Here is a 25,851-nt window from a genome sequence, read left to right on the forward strand (position 1 = left end):
ACAGTGTGTAAGAACAAAATGAGCAGGAGACGAAGTCCAGTAAACCTGGTTCAAATCAGTTCTTCTCCAACCCTAGGCCTGTGTGTACCAGAGCAAGTTACTCAACCTCTCTGCCTTAATTTACCTCATTTGTGCAATGGGAATATTAATAGTTATCTCAGAGGGCTCTGTGAAAATTAAGTGTACCATGAATATAAAACATTCCACATATGTAGCTTTTGCTCAATGAGTGGTTGTGACTGCCATTGGCAAGGGACAAACGCAAGCCACAGGGACTGAGACTTAGGAGTGGCACTCCTGATGAGAGTATACTGAGGCAACACAGTAGGTCTCCAAGTTTGCAGTAAGTAGGACCCAACCAGCACCAAGAGAGAGATGTAGGTAAGAAGAACAAGACAGGGATGCTGCTCCAGGGTCTGGGACACAGTCACGGCCCGTGGAGAAAGCTCAGTCGCCTTAATAAAGGTTAAGTCAGAATATGATCTGTGGCAGACTGATGTGATGACAAGCTTCTGCCCTGATAGACCAGGGACAGGGCTGGTCCCCAGGGGCAGGTCACAGTTGCTAAATGGGGGACCCCGGTGTGGAGAATGGCAGGGCTCAGGAAGCAGAGAAACGAGCACATTATTACAGAAACAATCTCCACCATTGCTTCTGGGCTCTATAATTCTCCATTTCGAAGTATTGATAAATAATTTGAAAATGCCAAATATAATGGCAATTTTTTAGTTTATTGTATAAAACCTAAAGCTTACTATAGGAATGCTAGCAGCAATTTGTTTTGCCATTTTATTTTCAGCTCATACGTTATTTCAGAGCTGATCAAAGGCATTGGTTGCAAAGTATAAAATAAATCATGCTTCTAAATAAACCACTAAAGAGTGTTAAATTGATTTAAGTGATTTTACTAATATTAATATTTAAAACATCTCTGTCCCAAGCCTCTTTATGACTTACCTATAGCAATAATAACTACCATTTCATTCTACCATTCTTCATCTTATAATATTACATAGTAAACTGTGTAAAAACATTATTTTTTAGCAGTGGAATAGAAATGTAGGATTTCGGCTATTTATTTATGTTTAAATATCTTGAATTTTATTCAGTCAATAAAAGTATACGCGATTAATGCATTTATTATACTCTTTGCCTAGGTTGAGGTGAATAGAGTGCAGTGTTTGTTTTTTATTATTAAAGAAAACTTTGCCTTCGACTCACATTCCTTTGCAGTAAATCTGATTTTAAGCAGCATGTATTTCAGGATTAGTATCAGTATTGAGAAATTTTCTCACTTTACAGTCTTGCATCTTTGGCTTATCTGAAAATATTGTTAAAATTGCATACATGATATTTTCATAGATTTTTTTAATACACAGGGAAAAGAGGTATTTGCAGTGTTAAATGGAATATCGATGGATGTCCCTCAGTAGGAGGGAGGGTCTGGGCAGCAAAGCATCCCGTGCATGCCCTTTGGTGTTAGAGTCACCTAGGCCGCACAGTTTGACAGCCAGCTCTATGAGGGAAGACATAGCCATGGTGATGAAAGTAGCCAGACATCTGGATCACAGTGCACACATTCAAAGGCATTTCTGAACTGTTCGCCCATTTGTACTCACCCAGGCTTCCAACCTTGCCCAGGGCTCGCTCATCATTTTCTTCTCTGCTTCTGCCTGTCTTCGTCTTTTCTTGTACTTCAGCAACCTTTCTTTGCCTCTCCAAGTCGCCTCCATCCACTTAGGTGTCAGTGTGGCCCTCCTGCCGCATGGCCAGCTGACGGGTCCCGTAGCACTCCCCGCCTCTGCTCAGCGCCGCCACATGCCTGTCACTGCTCAGCGCTCTGCGCCACGCTGGCTTGTTTTGTCAATAACCATTTATTTGTTGCTGGAATAGTAGCAGCCATTACATCTGACCTCCCTGTTTCATCAATTATGGATAGATTATTGGATGTGAACATCTGCAAAAGCTTGCTGTTGAACTCACCTCCTGGCTGGGATTAGATAAAGTACTAAACTGTTGTTTATTGTCAGGCCAAAACTCTACTGGGAAGGCAGGGGATTCCAAGAGTGGCAGAGCCCCATCAAAAGTACCAAAAATTGTTTCGTATTGCCACTGTTTCCCAAAGATTCCAACCATTTATTATTTACACTTATTACTAGTTGTTATAACCTACTTGATAAAAGCTCTTGGCAGGCATTGCCTTTCCAGTCATGGCCGCATCTGTCAGAATGGAAATGACTCATAAATTGTTTTCTTGCCTCTTCCATCACGGCAAAAGGGTAATAGATGAAGCTTCCTCTGTGAGCGAGCATTTGGAGGAAGACTTTCCTACTATGTTTTATTTTAAAGAAACGTGTTCACCCAGCTTGATCTGAAAGCTTTACACCGTGGATCTAAATTAGGGTTTACTGAGTTTACCAGAATAATGGCCTGTGGTGGAAAGGATATCATTCTGCACAGAGAGAATATGCTGAAAATGTTTTTCAAGGCTTTTACAGATTTCTGAGAAAGGGGAAGCAGAATGAAATTTTATTAAATCCTGCCTTCAATGAGGAAGAAGTCTAGTAAGAGGGATTATGAATAGATGATGGCTATACTTCCAGGGGAGAGACAAATCTCCAAGTGGGAATTGGTTCATGCAGAAATATAGAAATGTTCAAAGTCCTGGTGTTTATTAAAACCTACTGGATAACAGAGAACACACTCTGATCCTTTCCGGTGGACCTAGAAACCATTATGTTCCAAATGGTCCAATGGAGGAAGGTTGGTACGTCACCCCGTCAGGAGAAGCTGAGGAACTCGGTTCGTCACTAAGCTACTGACTTTTCACTGCTTACCTGTCTGTCTTAGCTTGTTACTTGGGAAGATAATAACTACATATGTCTCTCATCAATCTAGATTTTGAAAGAAGGAGGAAAAATGTTTTATACTCTGTTCACAGGAAGAATTATTACTCAAGACACCATGACTAATCTAACAATTTCACCCTCAGATCTGCTTGTCCTCAATTAGCATAATGGGCTCATAATGGAAACTTACTCATTTGGGAATATGATTAGATGAAACAAGCACACATTTAGTAAGGGGTTTTTACGTCATTTTGAAATGTCATTTAAGCCCTCCTTTAGGAATTTGGCCTGTTTGCTGACACTTGAATTCTCCAGAACTGGCTGTTAACTGAAAAATTTCCCATTTACCATAGTTATAATGTGCCATATTTCTTCCTTTATTAAATTATATTCAATGTAAAACATAAAAATATAATAAAATATATAATTAATATATAATAAACTGTACTGTATATTATATGTAATATATATGAATATTATATAATATATAATAAAAGCTTATTTTTCTTTAAGGCAATTAGCTATGTATAATACATTTATAAGGATAATATATAATTATAAATACATTACTAGTGTAATAATAGGGGTATTATATAATATAGCAGCTTATTACATATGTTTCTGCAAGTACTTCACTACCAGTACTTTCCAAGGGCTCTCCTGTATTCATTCAACAATATTCAACATTAACATGAAAGCAAGAGCTAAGGGTATAATGGAGAGCAAAACAGGTATGATTCCTGTTCTCATGGCACTTAGGATTTAAATGGAGAGAGACAAATATTAATAAGTTGATACACATGGTGCTGTGGTGAGTGCTGGAATAGCACAAGAAAGTGGTGTGTGTGTGTCCAGGGAGTGGAAGAGTCAGAGTGAAATAAGAAGGAGCAATACAGGCAGAGGGACGTGTAGGTGGACACCCCTGGGCTCATTCCTAGTAGTGTAAGGTCTGGATGGCTGGAGCGAGGTTCTCAGAGTCCCACACATTCCAGCAAGGCATTAAGTGTTGACGTCTCTGCACTGGCAAAGTGAGTGACGGTACATGTGTGGTCAGATTAGGTTTGATTGGCACTTCATGTGATGCAGTCTGTTACCACCATCTTTAGTCTCCATAAACAACAGACAACTGAAATTACTGGTAATAGTATCATAGGTATAATGTAATCATGTGTCACAATCACTTTTCATCCTCATACAAGCATCACCAAGTGGAGTTTGAAAATTTCCTAGTTTAAAAAAATTTTTTTTCATTCAAAATCTTTTCTGAAAATGAAAACTCTAATCATTTTATATAATCTGTTTTGCTGTTTTGCTGATGGAAGGCATCAACATATACTGTTTTTCCCTGGTGAACATGGAGCGGGAAGGCCTGGAAGTTATTCACTTGCCACATTAGCTCAAGGAGCCCTTTTATCTCACAGTATTTCTCAGTTTTATTCTGAAGAGATTCATTCAGATTACCTCAAGTAAGGGAAGTGGTTGTAAAGGTTCCTGATTGGCAGATCATCCTATCCCATGAATACTTGGGATTTGCAGACAGTTGGGGTTCACTGACTGAAAGATTCTGGGAACCAGAGGACTCAGAACCAAAGGGGCTGAGTTTTCATATGCCCTTAGCAGCAGAAGTCATTTGGATTCACTCTATTGATATAATTCGATCACTCTCTTGTCATTCATTTATCTTGGAGCATCTCCTCACTTCTGCCATTACCAGCTCCTCAATGGGTCTGAATTTTCTAAGGTAGAACTAACTAATCACTATAGTCCTCCACCAAGTATAACTTTTTATGTCAGGCCACCTCATAGATTTCTGGACTACCTTTGTTCAAGGGCCTTCTGGCAAAATATAAAGCAAAGTCTCCAATGGATTTTCCTAGCAAGAAATTAAGGGCAGGGAAAATTTTTGTTCAAGGAGCTATAAATATAACTCACATTATGATTGAGATGTACAGGATAAATATATGGTTTCTGATTCACAGCATAGAAAATAATTGAGAATTAGAATTCAAATTCTTCATAAATATGCCATTAAAATAGTACAAAACCATGGAAAGAGCCTAAATGTCCATCACCTGATGAATGGATCCAGAAGATGTGGTGTATATATATATACAATGGAGTATTACATGGCAATGAGAAAGGATGAAATATGGCCATTTGTAGCAAAGTGGATGGACCTCGAGGGGGTCATGCTAAGCAAAATAAGTCAGGCAGAGAAGGACAGATACCATATGTTTGCACTCATAGGTCTAACAGGAGGACAGGAGAGACCTAATGGAGGACCATGGGGAGGGGAAGGGGGAAAGAGAGTTGGGGAGAGAGAGGGACACAAAACCTGAGAGACTATTGAATACTGAAAACAAACTGAGGATTGAAGGGGGAGGGGGACAGGGAAGGGAGGTGGTGGTAATGGAGGAGGGCACTTGTGGGGAAGAGCACTGGGTGTTGTATGGAAACCAATTTGACAATAAACTATTAAAAAAATAAAATAGTACAAAACAATAATGACTGATTTAGAAATGGCAGTTTTGGGAAACTTGGATGGCTCAAGTGGTTAAGCATCGAACTTTGGCTCAGATCATGACCTCTCGATTTACAAGTCTGAGCCCTGCCCAGGCTCTGTTCTGACAGCTTGGAGCCTGGAGCCTGCTTCAAATTCTGTGTCTCCCTCTCTCTCTGCCCCTCCCCTGCTTACACTCTATCTCTGTCTCTCTCTGTCTTTCTCTGTCTCTCAAAAGATAAACATTTAAAAAAATATTTTAAAGAAATGGCAGTTTTGAATAATATGTTCCAATTTATGATTCAGGGAATTTTTATTTTTTATTACTTTATTTTAAGGGTTTTTTCATGTTGAGAAGTAGAGGGAGAGCACGTACATAAGCAGAGAGAAAGGGAGAGAGAATCCCAAGCAGGTTCTGCATTGTCAGGATGGAGCCCACTGCAGAGCTCAAACTCATGAACTGTGAGATAACGACCTGAGCCAAAACCAAGAGTAGGGTGCTTAACCAACTGAGCCACCCAGTTGCCCCAGAAAATCTTTCTTTTTAACTGCAAGTGGAATTCTGTTTCATTATTTTGTGAGTTGAGAGTCATCTGTATATTGGATGTCTAGAGAGAGAGAGTTTTAGGTAAAAGAAGATTCTTGGAAATTTTTTGAGATTTATTTCTATTTTTATAGCTTTTTAAAATACAATGTGAACTCCTAGCATGTAAGAGATTAACTAAGAATTCTAATTCAGTTTACATAATTTAAGAATAACCTTGAATTTTCATCAAATTCTTAAAAATTTTAGGTGGTAAAATAAAACTCTCCTATTTTTGAAGAGAACTGATTATTGCATTTGTGACAATGGCTATTTAATATGAACCAAAAGCATTGTTGATTCAGCTCTCATTGCTATCAGCTATTCTAGTATAGGGACATTCTTTCAAAAGCAATTTATTAAGTATATGTGGAATAAATGAAGGGGAAGCATAAAAGTAACATTTCAATTGAATGAAAGGAATCATCATTTCATTTCTTTAAAAAATTTTTTTAAATAATAAAATTAAACTTATCAGGGATTTTATTTTTTAAATCTTTTATAGTTTTATTTATTTTTGAGTCAGAGACAGAGCATGAGTGGGGAAGGGGCTGAAAGAGAAGGAGACACAGAATCCAAAGCAGTCTTCAGGCTCTGAGGTGTCAGCACAGAGCCCGACGTGGGGCTCAAACCCACAAACCATGAGATCATGACCTGAGCTGAAGTTGGACACTTAACCAACTGAGCCACCCAGGTGCCCCTCTTATCAGGGATTTTAAAGCTGAGGATAAATTATTGAAAACAATCAGAGTCTATCTTAAATTACTAAACATATCAATGTAGAGTTCTGAACTCTAATATTTTTGGAAGAGAGAATTATAGATCATTTGGTCCCATGCCATTATCTTCCAGATGTAGATACTAAGGCTCAAGGTAACCAAGTGACCTGTCCAAAGTCACAAAATGAGCTAATGGCAGAAGAGAAACTGGAATTCATACCTTTTAACATTCAGACCTTTCTGCACTAGACCATGTAGCCTCCATGTTATGTGTTGGGCAATGTAAACAATGTGTGACACTTACTCTTAATGGTGAGTAATGCATTTCAGGAAGAGAGAGTACATACTCCAAATGGTCAATAGAAATAGTAAGGCTAGACTGTCCTTAACTTAAAAATATAGTGTCAGTAGAATGCAAAATATTTACTGCTTTTGTGTGTTATAGTTTACAGAGATGCCTACTCGCTTGTCCTTGTCCTCAGTGTTCATTCAATATAACATATTTGTAGAAAAGGATTACTGTATCTACTGCATGTCAGATACTATGGCTTTGTAAAAAATGTGTAAGAGCCTTTAAACGATATGAGAGCAGTTCTGTTTACCACTATTTTTACCATCTTTTGCCATCTCTGATTGCTGGCTCCAGTAAAGTAGTCTGAATGTTGTGATGGTCCAGTCTGGTCCTCAGCCTGTTACTGCAGTGCTTGTCAGAATTCATTACCCACTGATTTCTTTGACTAATGTTGCAGTTGATTGTCTGAATCATGTTCAGACACTGTAAATGAGGCAGAAACATCCTTTCTGCTCACCAACTGTGAAATGGCTAAAGGGGGTTAGATTGCCAGAAATCAGAATAAATGTATTTCCGATAAGATTTGACATTGATTTCAAGCTCAAGATGGCAAACTTGATTTTTTATTTCTATATTTCTTATTGCACAAGAGTAAATCTTATATCGTTGCCTTTTTCTCCTCAAAGTAATGCACTCTTTTGAGCACAGAGCCAAACTTTTATTATGAAATGGCACAATTTTGGGTTTGTGTAGGAGATGTATAAAAAAATATTAGCTGTACTATCTTTTTATAGTAGGCAAAGAGAAGAGGTATTACCCTAGGTAATAGACCATAACTTCTTCTCTACAAACATACCTAATGGATGCCTTTTGTGGTTTTACAGACATTTTTGGTCCAGGTGAGTTTATTTAAACCCTTCTGGAATTCAGACAAAACTAAGATGGAAACGTTCAAATGTGGCTAAACTGTTGGGGTTACATTCTTACTCATCTCAGAGTCTCCTAGATGACTCTATATGTTTGGAGGCTTTCAAGAGAGCCAACAGCTATCCTTCAGGACTGTCTTGTGGAAGAGGGATGGACTTATTTTGTGTTGTTCCACAAAACACAACCGTGATGAGCAGATAGGAATTACAGATTTTGCTGAACTTAACCAATAACTTTCTCAGTTAACTCTTCAATGGCAGAGTGGCCAGCTTCACAAAGGGATGGTTTCCAATCATGAGAATGGTTGAGGTGAAGGCATTAAATCAGGATTCCTTAACGTCATCACTGTTCACTTTTTGGGCTGGATAATTCTTTGTAATGGGGCATGGGGGGCGGGCTTCCCTGTGCATTTGCAGGGTACCTAGCAGCATCCTTGGCTGCTTCTCACTAGATGACAATAACAACCCTCCCAATTACGACTATGTCACATATCTCCAGACATTTCCAAATATCCCCTAAGGGGTAAAATTGCCCCCATTTGAGAACCACTTTAGGTAAGTGAGATAAGTATTTGGGGAAATTAAACAGTTGCTTTATTCAAATTTTTAGTAGGTATTATTAATACCTCATCTTATTGGAACTTCATAACATCCCTTCAAGGTAGACTTTATTCATTTCCATTTTATACCTGAGGAAATAGGCTTAGAGAGTAAGTGACTTGACACATGTCACTCAGCTCAGTAGTAGACCTGTGTGACTTGAGAGCCTATGTTATTTGAAGAAAATGTGAACACCCAGAGGGAGATTTGATTAATTATCCCATAAGGCTCCTCCAAAGCCTGATCTATGCCCTCAGAGGAGGAGTCCCTAATGATTTCAAATATTGAATTAACTAAGGAAGAGAGCAGTGTAGGGGTGGGTGGTAAGTGAAAAAAGAAATTATATAGAAAAAATACCAAAAATATGAAGTAAAAGGATTAAAGATCTTTGAAACTTTTGTAAAATTACAAATTTTCTGTCTCAGATAGGCTAGATATTAGAACCCATTTTATGTGGAGGTTCCCATGAGTTGTTTTGCTACAGTTAACAATAATCGATAGGGTCACCAACCAGAGCATGGGGGCCCATTTAAATTTCATGTCACTGATCTGTATTAGTTTGAGTGGTGCATGCTCAGTGCTATGCCAGAGGGAGAAAAGAAGAGTATTTCCTCTCCTTTCCCTAGACACAGGAGCAACTATGTATTAAATTTTTTGGAAACTTGCATAATAGGAATCAAGGCAGGAACTGCACCATCTTGGATGTGACATATTTTAACCAAATACATTGAGCAGCCTAGAAAATAGGAAGACAAAAACCAAATACTATGAATAAAAAGCGTCCTGCAAAAGACTACTTTTATGTGCATGTAGAATAAAGAATGAAAGTGAATAACCACCTTACCTTCAAAGCAACAATCAAATTCCTCCATTGTAATCAAAAAGATAAATTGCAACTTGGAAGTTTATTGATGGCACTTAATGCCATCAATTAAAACTGTGATTACTTAGTCCATGTAATCGGACAAAACATTCTATGCATGAACCTTAAAGAGACTTTTTATTGGGCATTGTTACTTCTGTGTACTCTGGTAAAGCTTTTTCCTCCTTGTATCACTCATTTCCTTCCCCAAAACTTTGTTCAAGCTGCCCTCCTCCTCCCCACGGACCCAATCCCATCATTCCCTTAAAATGCAGATTGAATTTCTCTTCCTATAGGAAACCTTTCCTGGTTCTTCATTGCTCCTACACTATCTGAAATTCATTCACTTATTTATTTTATTATAGACTTTCTCCCCATCTCCTAGGTACAGTGTAGACTGCACAGGGGCAGGGATTTTATATTATTTGCTGCTGTATGCCCAGTACCTAGAACAAGGCTTGGCCCATAGAAGACACTCAGTATCTGTTTAATGAATTAATGTCTTTGAACTAGATTTTTAGCCCTTTATACAGACTTACAGCACTGTATAATATCAATGTGTGTAAGTCATATTGCCTTAGTAAGGTCTTTAAGAGCAGGGATATATCTATATTACATATGTAGACGTGTAATATACCCTATGTACATAAAAATATATACACATCATTTTATCTTGCAGTCACATCAAATGATCTGATAGAATGTACTAGAAGAGTACTTCGCATAATACATTGGTTCTGAAGGTTGAGCATCATGAGGAAAGCGATAATGAGAGGGAGTTAACTTTTCAAGAGTCAGTGAATCAGGAACTTAGGAACACCTGATTTTCACATCTGCTGCACATTTCCCTCTACTTTTTTTCATCTTTTCCATACTACTTTGATAAAGAGACATAGGAAAGTATGTGACACTTCTAGAAAACCTGAGGTATAGAAGTAGACCCAAAAAAAGAGGTTATAAAAATCAGTTCCTGCTTAAAGGATCATATCATAAGACTGAATTTCAATAGAAGGCTGGCCTTTCTTTTTTGTTTTATAACCTTTGTCTTCCATTATCCTGCCACACATTATCTGAATTGTTTCATTTCACTTCATTAGACTAAATAAAACTCCACTCAGAAGAAGTGCCTTGTGTATAGCAAGCATCCTCTTTTTAAAACTACCACTTTGGGGCACATGGGTAACTTAGTTGGTTCAGCATCTGACTGGCTCAGGTCATGATCTTGCGAAGTGAGTTTGAGCCCTTCGCTGGGCTCTGTGCAGCCAGCTCACCGCCTGGAGCCTGCTTCAGATTCTGTCTCCATCTCTCTCTGCCCCTCCCTCCCCCGTCTGTCTCCCCTCTCCCACTCGCACTCCCTGTCTCTCTCTGTCTCTCTCTTTACTGTCTCTTACTCTCTCCCAATCAGTTTGTTGACAGGTGACAATCTTGACTTAAATCCAATGTCCTCTCGAAGGGTATTGCAGCAAGACAAATTAATGACCCTTAACATTTTACCTTACAGCAAACAATTCTTCAGAGAATTTGTAGCATATTGCCAGCATGATTCTTTTGCACATTCTCATTTTTTATGCTAAGTATTTTAGTAGTTTTGTTTTTAGGTGACCAGTAGAAATTATCTCATTATAAGAACTTGGATTTTATTTAAAAATGCCTTTTCAAGTAAATCAATTTTATTCTAGTAGGAAGATACGGCCCATTGCCTTTAAAACTTAAAGTGCAATAGTTTTTCAAAGCTTCATCTCCATTATTCACTCAAATTATTGGAGCCATTGAGGTAGCTATGTAGTGCTCAATTTTTATGAGGTTTTTGAACTGATTTTTCCAACTTTGATAATCTCGTAATCATGTACAGTTTGATATTCATTGAAATTTACCTAGTAGTGTGCTTACTCATGTTTCCTTTGTCTTTTGATAAAAGTTGATTAAGTTCATTGTAAATAAAGCTTAAAGATATGTATCATGGGGCACCTGGGTGGCTCAGTCAGTTAAGCATCCAATTTGGGCTCAGGTCATGATCTCACAGATCATGGGTTCAAGCCCCACGTTGGGCTCTGTGCTGACTGCTAGTTCAGAGACTGGAGTCTGCTTCAGATTCTGTGTCTCTTTCTCTCTCTGCCCCTCCCCTGTTCATGCTCTGTCTCTCAAATAAATGTAAAAAAAAAAACATTAAAAAAATTTTTTAATGAATTTTCAGTTTGTTAAAGAGTTTGTATCTGAGAGTCATCATTCTCTCCTCTTATCTCCAATTTGTGATGATAGAATTTAACCTGGATTTGTTTCCAGCATACTGTATGCCAAAGGGATATCCATCCAAGTAGAGTTGATCCCTCAGATTTGCACAGTGTATTTTCTCACTTGAAGTATTGAAGTATTCTTTGAAAAAAAAAGACTCCACAATTTGCCTAATGATTCAAATTGATTAATGTTTATTCATTTGTAAATTAGCCTTGCCTACTATAATTAAAAAGCAGGTAAAGTAGCTTAACAGAAGATCAATATAAAACACCTTTATTTTCTACACCATATTTAATCTCGTTATTTTTCCACTTTTATGAATTTTTCCTCTTTATTTTAACAGTGTCCCTCCTACACCCCTTAGTTTGAGCTACGTGATTTCCCATTGTGCTGAGTTTTGCTTTGTGTTCCCCGGATCCATCTGTCTGTCTGCATTGACTGTCTCCCCCTAGAGTTCACACTTCTGAGGAGCAGAGATCCTGCCTGATTTAGATGGGTTCCTCTATGGCACTTGATAGGTCTGCAGTTTGGACTTCATGTCATTCATTGTTTCCCTACTGGGCCAATATATGGGAACTATATGCTTCCTACTGCCTATATATTTCCTGTTTTTAGGTAAAGTGTTTGAGTTGATATATGAACTCTCTCAATCTACAAATTAAAATATCATCAGCACTGAAATATTTACCTATCATTTCTTGAACGCCTATTCTCCTGTATAGGGGGTAAAGAGTCACACCCCCAGGGTAATGGGTGCCTGTGGACTTACTGTCCTGCTCCAAGTGACTAGGGACGTGGGAGAGTGTGCAGTAGAAACACGGTGTAATGCCTGGGGAACCCTGCCTTCAGTCATTGCCAATTTACACAGCACATCAACCCAAACTTGTGTACCACAAGACTGTAAATGCCTTCAGGGCTGCAAGCATGTTCCCTTCTAACTAGGATTTCTTAAGATCTAACACAGCACCTGGTACACAGTAACGATATTTGCTGAATAAGCAAATTGTTTTTGGCAAGAAATACAATAATATTCAATCATAAATTTCTAGAATGCCATATAAAAATATATCTGCCAAAAAAGACCCTAGAAAGTATCTTCCTAAATATTTTGATATTTGGATTCAATAAGGTGTCTTATAAATTTACAAAATTCCTAAGTTCTGCCCATTAACTCAGAAAAGTCTGTGTCAAATCATATCAGATTTAATGTAGGTGTTGTCAGGCGTGCAAGACAAAGTGAGAAAAATATTCTTACAAGACATATTCAGAAGCTTAAAAATAAGAATCAAAAATTTTAACTTTGCAGGTTTAAAACATGGGGTCAATATGTATCAGTAAGTTTTAATGTCAGCATTATGTCAAGCAGTCACGTATAAACAATACACACACACACACACACACACACACACACACACACACACACGTTATGAGGGATCATAATGGCCTCATTGAAATTATTTCCCAAATGTTAACTTTAAGAAAGTAAAGTCAAATATCAACACTGCCTCTAATACTTAAATCTTCAAAGCTGCCTAATTCACACAGTAGCAGAGAGCGCATATTTATGCACTCCCTCACCCTGACTTTCTCTCCAAATGCTGTCAAATGACTTTCACTAATTCTATCTTAGAAAATGTGCAAAAAGGATTTCCATAGAGGTCTTTGGAGATTTCCTGTGTCCTCATGTGTGTAATAGGTTAGGTCAAGAAACAATGAAGGAAGACGAAAAAATCAGAATTTTGTTTTACATATTTTCCTCCTGGCCAGTGAGAGAAAAAGAATAAAGAGGAAAATTATACCATAAAGATGATGTCAGTGTTAAATTAAGATCATATGTTTGGCTATGGCAGCCATAATCTTTTGATTATTGAAGAGATTGTTGGTAATGAAGTACATTTTTAAGAAATATTTTTAGTGTATACCGAATACATGTACAAACTGTGAGATATGCATCTAATAAAATGATAGCTTTAGAAATTACCTTGCACCTAAATTCATGCTATACAAAACCGCTATTTATAGAAAGAAAAGTGATAGTTAAACTACCACAGTAGAATATTGTAATCTGCTTTACATTACCTTTGATAATAGTACCATATTTTAAAAATAATGTTGTAAACCATTCAATTATTTATTCACACCTAAGCTATATAAATTGGAAAATTTTGGATTGTGCAGGAAAAGAATTATTTTTACAAAAGTAAGACCTCACTGTCATGCCTTAAAGAGTTTGCTGTGAAACAAGTTATACTATAGATAAAAATAAACCAAACCAACATGAATTTTTAATAAACAAAAAATATTTTATGGAGACATTAAGAACAACTATTAATTTTAATCTTATCTCTTATGAAATGAAAACATCAGTGAATCTGTCCATGCTGTATATTTAATACGTATTTCTTTTCCTGATAGGTCCTTAACACTTACAGTAAAATCTCCATAGACCTGGAAGATGATCTCGGCCTGGGGAGAGCCTATGAAGCAATAGCCAAGGTCCTGCAGAGGTAAGTTAGCACATCCTTGTCTTGCTGTCACTGTGAATTCACTCAGCTGTGAAGGACTTAAATTGTTTGAGGTCTGTCGCTTTCCATTACTGCCTGCTTAAATTTTAAGCAGTGCCCTTCTTAAGTGACCCTTTCATCGTAAGTTATTTTAAGCCAATATGGTATCTTAAAATATGCACCTGAACTCTCCTTTGTCTATTCCTCCTTTGTACTATTTTATTTTTGATTTTCTATAAGTTTAGTGATGACCTTGAATGAGAGGGAAAAATCAGGTCACATCTCACAGGTTAAAAAAGCAGAGAGCACAGAAATATATAGTACGCTTCAGTAACTGTGACTCGCCATAACCTTTTGAGATCTCTTCTTCGAAGAAAGTTTTCACTTATGTTTCAATCTTCTTCCATTAAGATGTCTGTCTTTGAGCGTACATATCTGGATAAACAACTGAATGCAAAAACAATATTCCTAATATCTCACTTAAAACAGAAAATTTAATGAAAGTATACCTGAACAACTTCTGATACAAATTTTTCCATGGGAAACATATGATTTGCCCTTCACTCATTTTATTGTGATTATTGTGTACTCCATTTAATTATTTCATTGTGTTGTAACATTATGATTTAATCAAGATAGAATAAGATAAGAAAAGTTATCCAAATTAAGACTGTGGTTTTGGGTATCTTATCTTATGCCCAAGATCTAGCTTTTTAATAATGGTAGTAGAGTAGTAATAGTAGTTCGTAGTAGTAGTAGTAAGACAAAGAAGAAAAAGAAGAGATATAGATGTGTCAAGTTCTAATTTCTGTATTTCGGCTGCAAACACCTACAAGGTAGTATTTTCAAAGATAATGTTATTTAAGAGGTATTTAAGGGATTCTCAGGTGGCTCAGTTGGTTAAGCATCCAACTCTTGATTTGGGTTCAGGTCATGATCTCATAGTTCACAGGATCATGGCCCATGTTGGGCTCTGCACTGACAGCCTGCTTGGGATTCTCTCTCCCTCTCTCTCTGCCCCTCCCCTGCTTACACATGCATTCTCTCTCTCTCTCTCTCTCTTTCTCTCTGTCTCTCAAAATTAACATTTTTAAAGGCCTTTAAAAGATTAAATGCCTAGTTAATTGAAAGTACATCCTCATTGTATAATTATCACCAATAAAATAATCATTAATTATTAAATAAATAATTAAATATTAAAATACCAATGCCAATGAAATGAAAGATACCCTACAAAATACCAAAGTAAAAGCATACGGTCATTACTGGATGAATGGTTAGGGACACAGACATATTTATAAGGAAAATAAGGATATTTACTCCAGGAAAGCAGGGCCAACCATGGGTAAAGCAAGCAATCCATGAGTGTTGTGGCTCTTTTGGGTAGAGATTGGTAACTACCCCATGGAAAACCAACCCAGCTACCCCTTAAATTTTTAACTTTCCACATAACAACTGGAAGGAAGTAGGTGTTTGAACACAAAGAAGACATTTATAAGTTTTTGGTTTAATGTCTATTTATAACACACCACCTCTGTGCCATTTGGTGCAGTTCATTTTGGTTATTAAAATTACAATAAAACCTTGATTTAAGAGCATCATTCATCTTGGAGACATGCTTGTAATCCAAAGCACTTGTATATCAAAGCAAATTTGAATAACCATTGGCTCAGTTGTAATCATGTGATAGCTGGCATCAGGTACTACTCATATTGCAAGACACCACTCATCTATCAAATTAGAATTTATCAGAAATGTTTGCTCGTCTTGCGGATCACTCGCAAACAAGTTACTTACGATCCCAGGTTTGACTCTCCTTGACTCTGCTGTTAACACTGCCCAGAATCAGTAGAAAATGGTTGAAGTTTTTGTTTTGCTTTGTAGTACAGACTTGGCCTAAGCCTGTACAGTCAAATAAATGCATCCCTTAACATGTTTGTAAAATAATTTTTATAAAATGACGTAAGTTCCAACATAACTAAAGAGAAAATGTTTTATAAACAGATATTGAGCACTTCCTATGTCATAAATGTTGTCCTTTGGTTACTGATAGTCTTCATTTTTTAAACTTCTGGATATATGAGGTTATCTTAAATAATTCTCACCCATAAAAAACAGACATCTTGCTTGGAATACTTTTGGTCTCTGGTCAAGGATTTGAATTCCTGGTCGATACATTAAAAACTAAAGGGAAAGTTGAAAAATTATCTGGTAAATATTGGCAACAACAACAGACAGACAATTTAACATTTTAATTTGGCTGCTTAAGTATTATTTGGGGTGTGGATGGGGAACAGGATAGAGCTTTTTTGATATGCCATAAATATGGTGTGTTTTGGGTAGGAATGGGGACAATTCTATTCCAACAGTATTAAGAGTCTAGGAACTTGCCTTGAGGCAAACAAATAATAGGCAGGAAGATTGATCCCCATCTCACTTTTGTACCAAATGAAACAAATTCCACTTACAAAAACTCCCATCTACTACTAAGTAACAATGACGCTGTCAATGATTTGTATGGTAGACGTGGGTTCTTAGTTTTATGATGTGATGCAATACACAAAAGAGTACAAGGAGATGCTTCCTATGGGGCAGTAGGGAAGAAGTACCCAGAGACGCTGCAAGCTTTCCAATCCACATCTGCCATATTGCAGCATTACTGGTAGTTAAGGAGTAGTACTCAGAAGAGTGTAAGCCTTAGCAAATTCTTTTACCATTTATGTAAAATAACTCAAGAAACATAGATGTTACAAAAACAAAAGTCCTCTTTGGGTGGACAACATATCCTAGATATCTTAAGAAGCCTTCTTAAATCAAATCCACTGATTACTAAACATGCATTGATATAGATTTTGTGGTCATTTAAAAAAATTTTCTCTTTAAGGGCTCAGTGTTCTTTGATACATGCACACACACACACACACTCTCACACTCACACTCACACTCACATCTCTCTATTTCATAGTCCCAAACTGCCCTCAGATTAGCGCAACATGCAAGAAATGTAGAACAACAAAACTAGAGGAAATTATGGTAGTGGCAGCAGAAAAATAAATCAAGCTGCATATGAAGCTTTGCATCTTCTCTAAATCTCTTTTTCCTAATCTGTGCAATTACACAGGTTTCACTAATGGTAGCCCTATCTCTATAAATACATTTTATCTCTTTAAAGGAAAAGTAAGAGGATAATCATGACTAGCATAAGTGTGTGTCTAAGGCAATCAGCTGAGCGTTCATGAAAGGTGAATAATCTTGAAGGGTAGGAGCTTCTAAAATGCTTATAAGAATCTATACTGAGTCTTCAATTGAAAAATATACCACATTCCCTCAAGACTAAGGACTTGGTAATACAGAGTTGTCCATTTGGTAATGCTGGACCCAACCATGCCATTAGAGTTATTGATGAAGGTTTTAATAGTGAGCAGGGTGTGTTATTTTTGTTGTTGTTCTGAATAATATTAATTACACAAAGGGTTAAGGAGCGTAACAGAAAATAAGCATTACAATGTCTTCCCCTCCAACACTTGGAATACTAGTAGAAGAAAGGGGGGTTGGTGGTATTCTAAAAGGATAACAATTACCTATGACACAGCTATAAAAACCAGATTATGGTCCACAAAACAAAGAGAGAGTGAGCTGAGAAACTACCAAGTAAATATTATTAATACACAGACAGACAATTTGAGTACAAAGAGCAAAATTCCTCAATTTTCTTTGCAGCATTTTTTGCCTCATTTACTTAAATAACTCATTTTACTAAAATGCCACAACTCTCCAAATCACGGTGACTTTTGAAAAGAATCTAGGAGGAAGAAAATCACAAAAATGAGAAATATTCAAGACACATTGGTCACAACTAGCCTACCTCTGGGTTTATTCCATACTCATTGTAAATTTTCTTGCAAATTCGGGTTAAATTATTTCCTAGAAAACTTTCCACAGTGGAGATCTTTCAATCAATCAGTACAAAGTTTCAAGTGTGAAAATTACCTTTCTGTTATAGCTGGAAATTAATTTCCTTTGCTTGAGAGAAATGACATGCCCTAGTAATTTTCATATATTCTTTAAAATGGAACATCCAGGCTTTGATGCGAAATTTCCTAAAAATGACCCCCCAAAAATACATCAAAACATTTCTATTAATTCATGAAATTAAGAATAGCTTTTTACATTTTCTCCTGTCACTGATTCCATTTGCCTTATTACTTTCATCTGTGGCCCACAAACTTGGTGGCACAATCAACAAACCCCTTAGTGGCTGTTTCATCTCTGCTCTATTTGATTTCTTCTCTCTGAGTAAATGATTAAGTTTTCATGCATTGGTTCAACCAAAATCTATGTTCACTCAACCACATCCTTTATTGATTACTTCTACTGCAAACAGTAGGCCAAGTGTGATATACATAATTGGACAGTTGTCAGGGGATGTGGGTGTTAACAGTCCTGTTTTCCCAGTTGGAAACTGGAATCACCTTGATACACAAATATTCTGCACTGTTTCATTCTCATCCTTTGGACCGAGGAGTCCTGTTCCTCAGAATATATGTTTTTAACTCTCTAAGGTCTGGTTGAATGAATTTAATGATTATACCATATAATATGCTGCTCAAGTTGCACCTGTGCACTGCATATAGAAAACTGGAATTAATATTTGTCTAACATTTTAACCTTGTCCTTTAACTTATACAAATAATCTGAAGCTTTTCTATAAGAAAATATTTTATTCTTTCCCTTGGAAAGAAAGACTGGCTTCTAAACCTATTGCTAACTTTGAAATTTGAAAACCCTTTAAGCAATACATAATGTTTATATTTCAGATGCTAGAGTAACAGTTTTGCTGGCTGGAGCACTTTGCATTCATTGAGCGGAGCACACGATTTATAATAGAAAGACTTTTTCTCTAGCATTATTAGTTGAGAGCAAGTTCCAGATAATTTTAGATGTTTGGGAAATCTGTCGCTCCTTTGGGAGAGAAACAACTGGACTCACCCACCCAGCAATAGTTCTGTTTATACTATTTTGTATTTTTTACTCACTGAACTTGGTTTTTCCTTTGTGCATGTTGATTTTAACAATCCTCAGCAGGCCAAACCTAATACAAAATGTGCTTCCATCAAAAATACATCAGCCTTTAGGAACATGAACATAAATAACCTCCAGTGAGTTCATTTTAAGTAAATAAAAATAATCAATTTTCCCTGAGGTTTTAAAGTGATATGCAAAGAAGTCTCTATTTTTTTTCTCATTTCATCAATTTTTTTTGTTGTTGAATATTATAGTAAAAAAAAAGAGCTTGGAGAGTTCACATCAATTTGATAAGACATTTTTAGTCCTAGAAATCCACAAGTTTTGCTCAAAATTCTAAATAATGTGCCATTTTATTTATTAATAATTTTATACTCTCCAGCTCTCTCAATACCATTTTAGTTGTTCCACAAAACAAATATTTAAATTAGTAAGTGCACCTCTCATGGTGCTTTACTCCATGTCTGCATTTGCAATATTCCTCAAACAATTCATAATTTTTCTGGAGAATTGAGCTATGCCTAAATGTGGAAGAAACTATTCATGATTTTGTTATGAAAAAATGAGAACAGAATCATAAACAGCAGTATCCACAACGTTAAGAATATGAAATTCCATTCTATTTCTGATATGTACAGCATTCTTTTACCAATAAGAAGGGAAAAGAAGAATGCCTGGTAGTATCTGGCAGTCACGTAAACAGAAAAATGTTAATTCTTTGGCCCTGCCCCCAAAAAGCCAGACACCGGGGCCTATGTGCTGTCTTGCAGAGTGTACACTGACATTGTGGCATTTAATTCATTGCATAATGGAAGATTTTCAAAAAGTAATGCTTAGCTAAAGTGACTCTTCTTCTCAGCTGGTGGTGAGTAATACCAGGTAGAGAGCTGTGAATATGATAGCCTTCTATTTCACTGAGAGGTAATACTAATACTGGGTGTCATTTATTGAATCACTACCATGTTTCAGTCTATACATATATGTAATGTTTCATCCACAATAAGTTGTAGCCATTTTAAAAATGAGGAAACTGAAACTGAGAAAGAATGCAGATGTGATCAAAGTTACTCACCTAAGAGGCCAATCTGGGTTTCAAGCCTAGATCTTTCTCATATCCACCATAACACACTGTGACTTTAAAGCAGTACAACTTATTTTTGCAAACACACCACAGCTTACCTATGAATATAAATGTTATCCTCATCAAATCTTGGGAAGTTATGCAAGTTGATACTTCTAATCCTGACACTACCTGTTTAAATTATACTCTTTTGAAATGCCTTCTGAGTTTGTGGCATATTCCTTTGAGAGAGAGAGAGAGAGAGTGTGTGTGTGCACACGCAAAACAGCATCAAAATAGCAGCACATTATTTAAGAGGTGGGTTTGATTTCTGGAAACAGCCAAAAGGATTTAGAGTGACATTTAGAAAACACAGTAAATAATCTCTATAGGTAATCCGATTTTTGAAACAGAACTCATTAAATTACTTATGAATGCTTTATACCACTGTACTATGCAGGAGTCTTTCCAGTGTTGCCATTAGCCTTATCATTAGATGACATCACTTGGAAGAAATGATCTTCATCCGTATGTTTGGTGTGTCTTTGACAGCTGGAAATACAGATGTGAAGCACAGAGGGGAAAATTAGGACTAGAATATAATTTGCCAGACATATGCATATAGAGGTTAGGGCATAGTAGGAATAGGAAATGAAATTGCCTATAGTAAGATTTTAATGGGGGGGAAATGAATGCCTGGGGCTGAACCTGGAAACAGCCAACTTTGGGTAGTCAGCGATCTCAACGTCAGTGAGCTATCTGGGAAAATGAGAGATACAGGGAACATGAGAGAACAGAGACTGGTCAAGAGTTCTAGATGCAAGGGAGGAAGAAACATTTAGGAAAATATGAGACAATTAACAGCAGCAACTCCCAACTTGTGCTGAAGATCTAGGTAAGGTTGAAGGAGAAAGAAACACGGGAGTAGAGCAAAGGGCCTGTGAATCTGCAAGCACCCTAAACATTTTATGCAGTTCAAAATTCAAAGATGTTTCCCCTAATACATATTACAGTTTTTCAAATATATGTAGATGCTTTGACATCACCACTGGATTTGGCTCCAAATCTATTTTATTCCCTCTAAGACTAAATTTACCCCAAAACACTAGACTTTCTCTTATAAAGATATTCAAATAAATGTGATTTAGGTTTCAAAGCACTGTAGACAGTTCATAGTACCTATCACAGTTGGTTCTATGTACAGATGTTTATGTTTATGTCTCCAAATTGGCAGTTAAACACTTTAAGAGCAGGAACCATATTCCCCAGCAACTAGCACATTCTAGGGCATTTGATAGTCTCTCAACAAAATTACTGAAGTAAAAAAATGTTCTTGATGTTACAGAAATATCCAGGACACAGGAGTTGACAGTCATGGACTCCAAACACCCAAAAACTGATGTTCTTAGAAGTTACCTGGAAGCTTAATTTTTATAACTAGTGCACAGGTGTTTCCCCTCTCAAATTTTCAACCATTCCTTTATTTAAAAATCTATGAAGGCCTAGTATATGCTAAGCACTCTGTTAGTAACAGAGTCATTTTAAACATGTTCCCAGCACATATGTAACACAAGTGTAAATCACTTTAATGACTCTCAAGATTTCACAGCTAAGGGGCACTTGCAAATGGTAAACTACCATTTACCTTTATAAACGTTTTAAGGGTTTTATTTAAAAAATAAGCTTTATTGAGATATAATTCATATACCATACAACTCACCCCTCTTTTTTTTGACATTTGAAGACTAGTTTTATTAAATATTTAGTATAGATCAAAGACTATGGGATAATGATGCAGTTGTTCCTCGGAGCTGCTGTGTTTATTTCCATACAGATCATAGAAAAATAGCATGTAGACTAAATATTTAATTTTAGTCAGTGTTTGAAGGCAGCTTGAGAGAGCATCCAAGATGGTGGCCTATGAAGATCCTGAACTCACTTCTCATAGACACACTGTATCTATAGCTACATATGGAATAATTTTCTCTGAAAAAGACATGGAAGCTAGCTGAACAGCTCCTTTACAACAAATGGCAAAAGGGCCACATCTAGATGGGTGAGAGAGGCTGAGAGGCATTCTCACCAAAACCCCTCCTCAGCATGGTGACCCACAGTCAAGAGTAATCTCACAAATCTGTAACTTCTCCCTGAGGGATGAGGGGTTCATGCCCCACATTAGGCACCCTGATCCCTGAGACATGCAATGAAGAGACAAACCCCAAAAATGTCTGGCTTTGAAAACCAATGAGGTTCACATCCAGGAAACCCAAAGGGCTGTAGGGAACCAGAATATTTCTCTTAAAGAGCTTGAATGCACACTTACCCCAGGGATCAGCACAAAATAGCAGTCTGAAAAGTATATAGACTATATGTGAAGTTTGCTCATCTTAAAGCATATGCTAGAGGGGCAGGGCCTACAAGACTCTCTCCAGGGACAGAGGCACTGGCAGGTGCCACTTTTTCACTCTCTCTCTACCTTGATAGCTCCAGCAAGTGTGCTCTGGCCCTGTGCTCTCCTGCTGCTTTGCTAAAACTGTTGGGCACATTCAGTATACAGAGGAGATGTTCCAATCATCTGGCTCTGATAGCCAGAGGAGAGAGATCTGCATTTCTGGAACACATGGGACTGTAACAGAGAGAGAGTTCTTGGCAGGCTAACATCCACAGCACTACGGAGACAGAAGATTGAAACATACTCCCAATCTTTCTGGGAAAGAGGCGTACTTTACTTGTCCTGGAACTTGAGCCTGAGAAGGAGATTTCAAGTTTGCCACATACCTAGAGGCCACAGAGGTGCTCTCAGGGAATGTAGACTTTGGGGGGACATCTTTGTTTATTCTATCCTTTATGCCTTGCTACAGTGCGCTGGTGCCTCACAGAAAGGAACTTATACACTTAACCTGAAGTCCCAAGTTTAGCAACTATCACCAGGGAACACATCCATGTCAACTGGTCTGAAAGGCAGCAGGGTTTACAATTATAGCCCCACAGGACTATATATATTTGAGTACTTTAAAGCTGCTGCCTGATTGCCTAGCTTCCAATCAGCCTGAAACTAGGTGCTGACTGAGATCTTTCTCAGCTAGAAAAACACTGACCAACAAGGTTAATTTCCTATACAAGGCCAGTACTTCAAAACTGAGAGAGGTAGTGTTTTACATCGTACATAGAAACAAACACAGAGCATCAAGAAATATGAGAAAACCTCTAGAGGACTATGATCCAAATGAATGAGCAAGATAAAACCTCAGAAAAAAAAATTTAGTGAAATGGAAATAAGTAATTTACTTATTAAAAGAGTTAAAAGTAATGGTAATTAAGATACTCAATGACTTGGGAGAAGAATGGATGAACACAGTGAGAACTTCACAGACAGAAAATATAAGAAAGCACAGAAGGAAACAGAAATCACACAGCCAAAGAATACAATAACTGAAGTGTAAAAAAAAACTAGAGCGGTTCAACAGCAGACTAGATGAAGCAGAAGAAAAAATCAGTGATCTAGAAGACTGGGCAGTTGAACTCACCCAAATAGAGTGGCAAAAGAAGGGAGAATTTTAAAAAGTGAAGATAGCTTAGAAGACCATGGAGACAACAACAAATAGAATAACATTAATAAAGTAAGCATGCCAGAAGAAGAGAAAGATAAAGTGGGAGAAAACTCATTTGAAGAAATAACTGCTGAAAACTTAACCTAACATGGGAAAAAACAGACATCTATATCCAGGAATCATAGACAGATTCAAATAAGATGAAACCAAAAAGATCACACCAAGACATGTTATAATTAAAATGACAAAAGCTAACGATAAAGAAAAAATTTTAAAGGACCAAGAGAAAAACAAGTTGTTTTTTCAACTTGAGAAACAAGAAAAACCCCAAAAGACTATCAGTAGATGTTTCGGCAGAAACTTTGTAGGTGAGAAGAGAAGCAAACAATATATTCAAAGTACTGAAAGGGAAAAAGTTCCAGCCAAAAATACTCCACCCAGTAAGGCTATAATTCTGAATTCAAGGAGAAATAAAAAATTTTTCAGACAAGCAAATCTAGAGAAATTCACCATCATAAACCCACTTTACAAGAAATGTCAAAGGGACTACTTTAACTCCCCCCCAAAAGGCATTAATTAGTAACAAGCGAACTGGATTGCTCAGTTGCTTAAGGAGCTGACTCTTGATTTGGGCTCAGGTCATGTTCTCACAGTCGTGGATTGAGCCCCGTGCTCAGCACGGAGCCTCCTTGGGATTCTCTCTCCCCGTCTCTCTTTGCCCCTTCCCTGTGGTCTCTCTCACTTTCTCTAAAAGAAAGAAAGAAAGGAAGGAAGGGAGAAGGAAGAAAGGAAGAAAGAAAGGAAGAAAGGAAGGGAGGAGACAAAACTAGTTAAAGTAACTACAATAGTCTTTTAAGGAATACAAAAATAAAAGGATGTAAAATGCAACATCAAAACCATTAGACATAGAGTGGGAAGAGGGAAAATGTAAAGTTTTGGTTTTAGTTGCTATCAACTTAAAACAAGCTGTATATACACAAGCTACGGTATGTCCCCCCCCTCCCCCTTGGTAACCACAAAGCAGAAATCTGTAGCAGATACACAAAAGATAATAAGAAAGGAATCAAAGCATAACACTAAAGAAAGTCATCAAACCACAAGGGAAGAGATCAAGAGAAAAAGACAGAAGAGAAAAAGACAGAAGAACTACAAAGCAGCCAGAAAACAGTTAACAAAATGGCAATAAGCACATACTTATCAATAATTACTTTAGCTATAAATGGACTAAATTATCCAATCAAAACACAAAGTATGGAAAAACAGGTCAAAACAAAACAAAAAACAAGACCCATCTATATGCTGCCTACAGGAGCCTAACTTTATATATAAGGATACACATAGACTGAAAGTGAAGGGATAAAAAGGGTGTTACATACAAATGGAAACCAAAAGAAAGCTGGGGTAGTTATACTTACAAAATAGGCTCAAAAGAGACTGCCATAAAAGACAAAGAATGAATTATATAATGATAAATGGGTCAAGCCAACAAGAGGATATAACATTTGAAAATATTTATGCACCTACAGCAAATATTAACAGACCAAAAGGGAGAAATTGACAGCACTATGACAAAACTAGGGGGCTTTATTACCTCACTTACATCAATAGGTCATTCAGACAGAAAATCAATATGGAAACATCAGCCTTAAATGTCACTTTAGACAAGTTGGACATAATAGATATATACAGAACATTCCCTAAAAAGCAGCAAAATACACGTTCTTCTCAAGTGTACAGGGAATATTCTTCACAACAGATATATGTTAGAGCACAAAAAAAGTCTCAATAAATTTAAGAAGATTGAAATCAAATAAAGCATCTTTTCTAACTACAATGGAATGAAACCAGAAATCAGTTACAGGAAAAAAAAAAAGAAAAATCACAAATGTGTAGCAATTAAACAACATGCTACTGAACACTCAGTGGCCCAATGAAAGGAGAGATTAAAGGAGAAATCAGAAAAGTCAATGTGATACATCACATTAACAAAATGAAGGATAAAATCATATCATCTCAATAGATGCAGAAAAAAAAATCTGACAAAATTCAACATCCATTTAGATAACGCTCCCAAGGACGTGAACACAGAAGGAATGAATCTCAACATGTAGTAAAGACCATATGTGACAAGCACACAGCTAATAT

General features: G+C 36.9%; 1 protein-coding gene and 1 long non-coding RNA gene across 4 annotated transcripts in view; one reads left to right on the forward strand and one right to left on the reverse strand.

Moving 5' to 3' along the window:
* Positions 1–25,851, forward strand: part of TTC29 (tetratricopeptide repeat domain 29) — a 234,357-nt gene that overhangs the window by 108,414 nt on the left and 100,092 nt on the right. For all 3 annotated transcript variants that reach the window (XR_003914733.1, XM_029955273.1, XM_029955328.1), the window contains exon 9: positions 13,982–14,073. Coding sequence is in view for 2 of the 3 variants with exons in the window: in XM_029955273.1 (XP_029811133.1) it covers positions 13,982–14,073 (92 nt within the window). In the remaining variant the exon portion in view is untranslated. The remainder of the gene's footprint in view (positions 1–13,981; positions 14,074–25,851) is intronic.
* On the reverse strand, positions 20,575–25,169 carry LOC115305073. Its single transcript, XR_003914742.1, has 2 exons — positions 25,122–25,169; positions 20,575–20,707 (listed from the first exon to the last, which is right to left on the reverse strand). It is a non-coding gene; the product is annotated as an uncharacterized LOC115305073 (long non-coding RNA).

This window comes from Suricata suricatta, chromosome 1 (genome assembly GCF_006229205.1).
Source record: "Suricata suricatta isolate VVHF042 chromosome 1, meerkat_22Aug2017_6uvM2_HiC, whole genome shotgun sequence".
NCBI lineage: Eukaryota > Metazoa > Chordata > Mammalia > Carnivora > Herpestidae > Suricata > Suricata suricatta.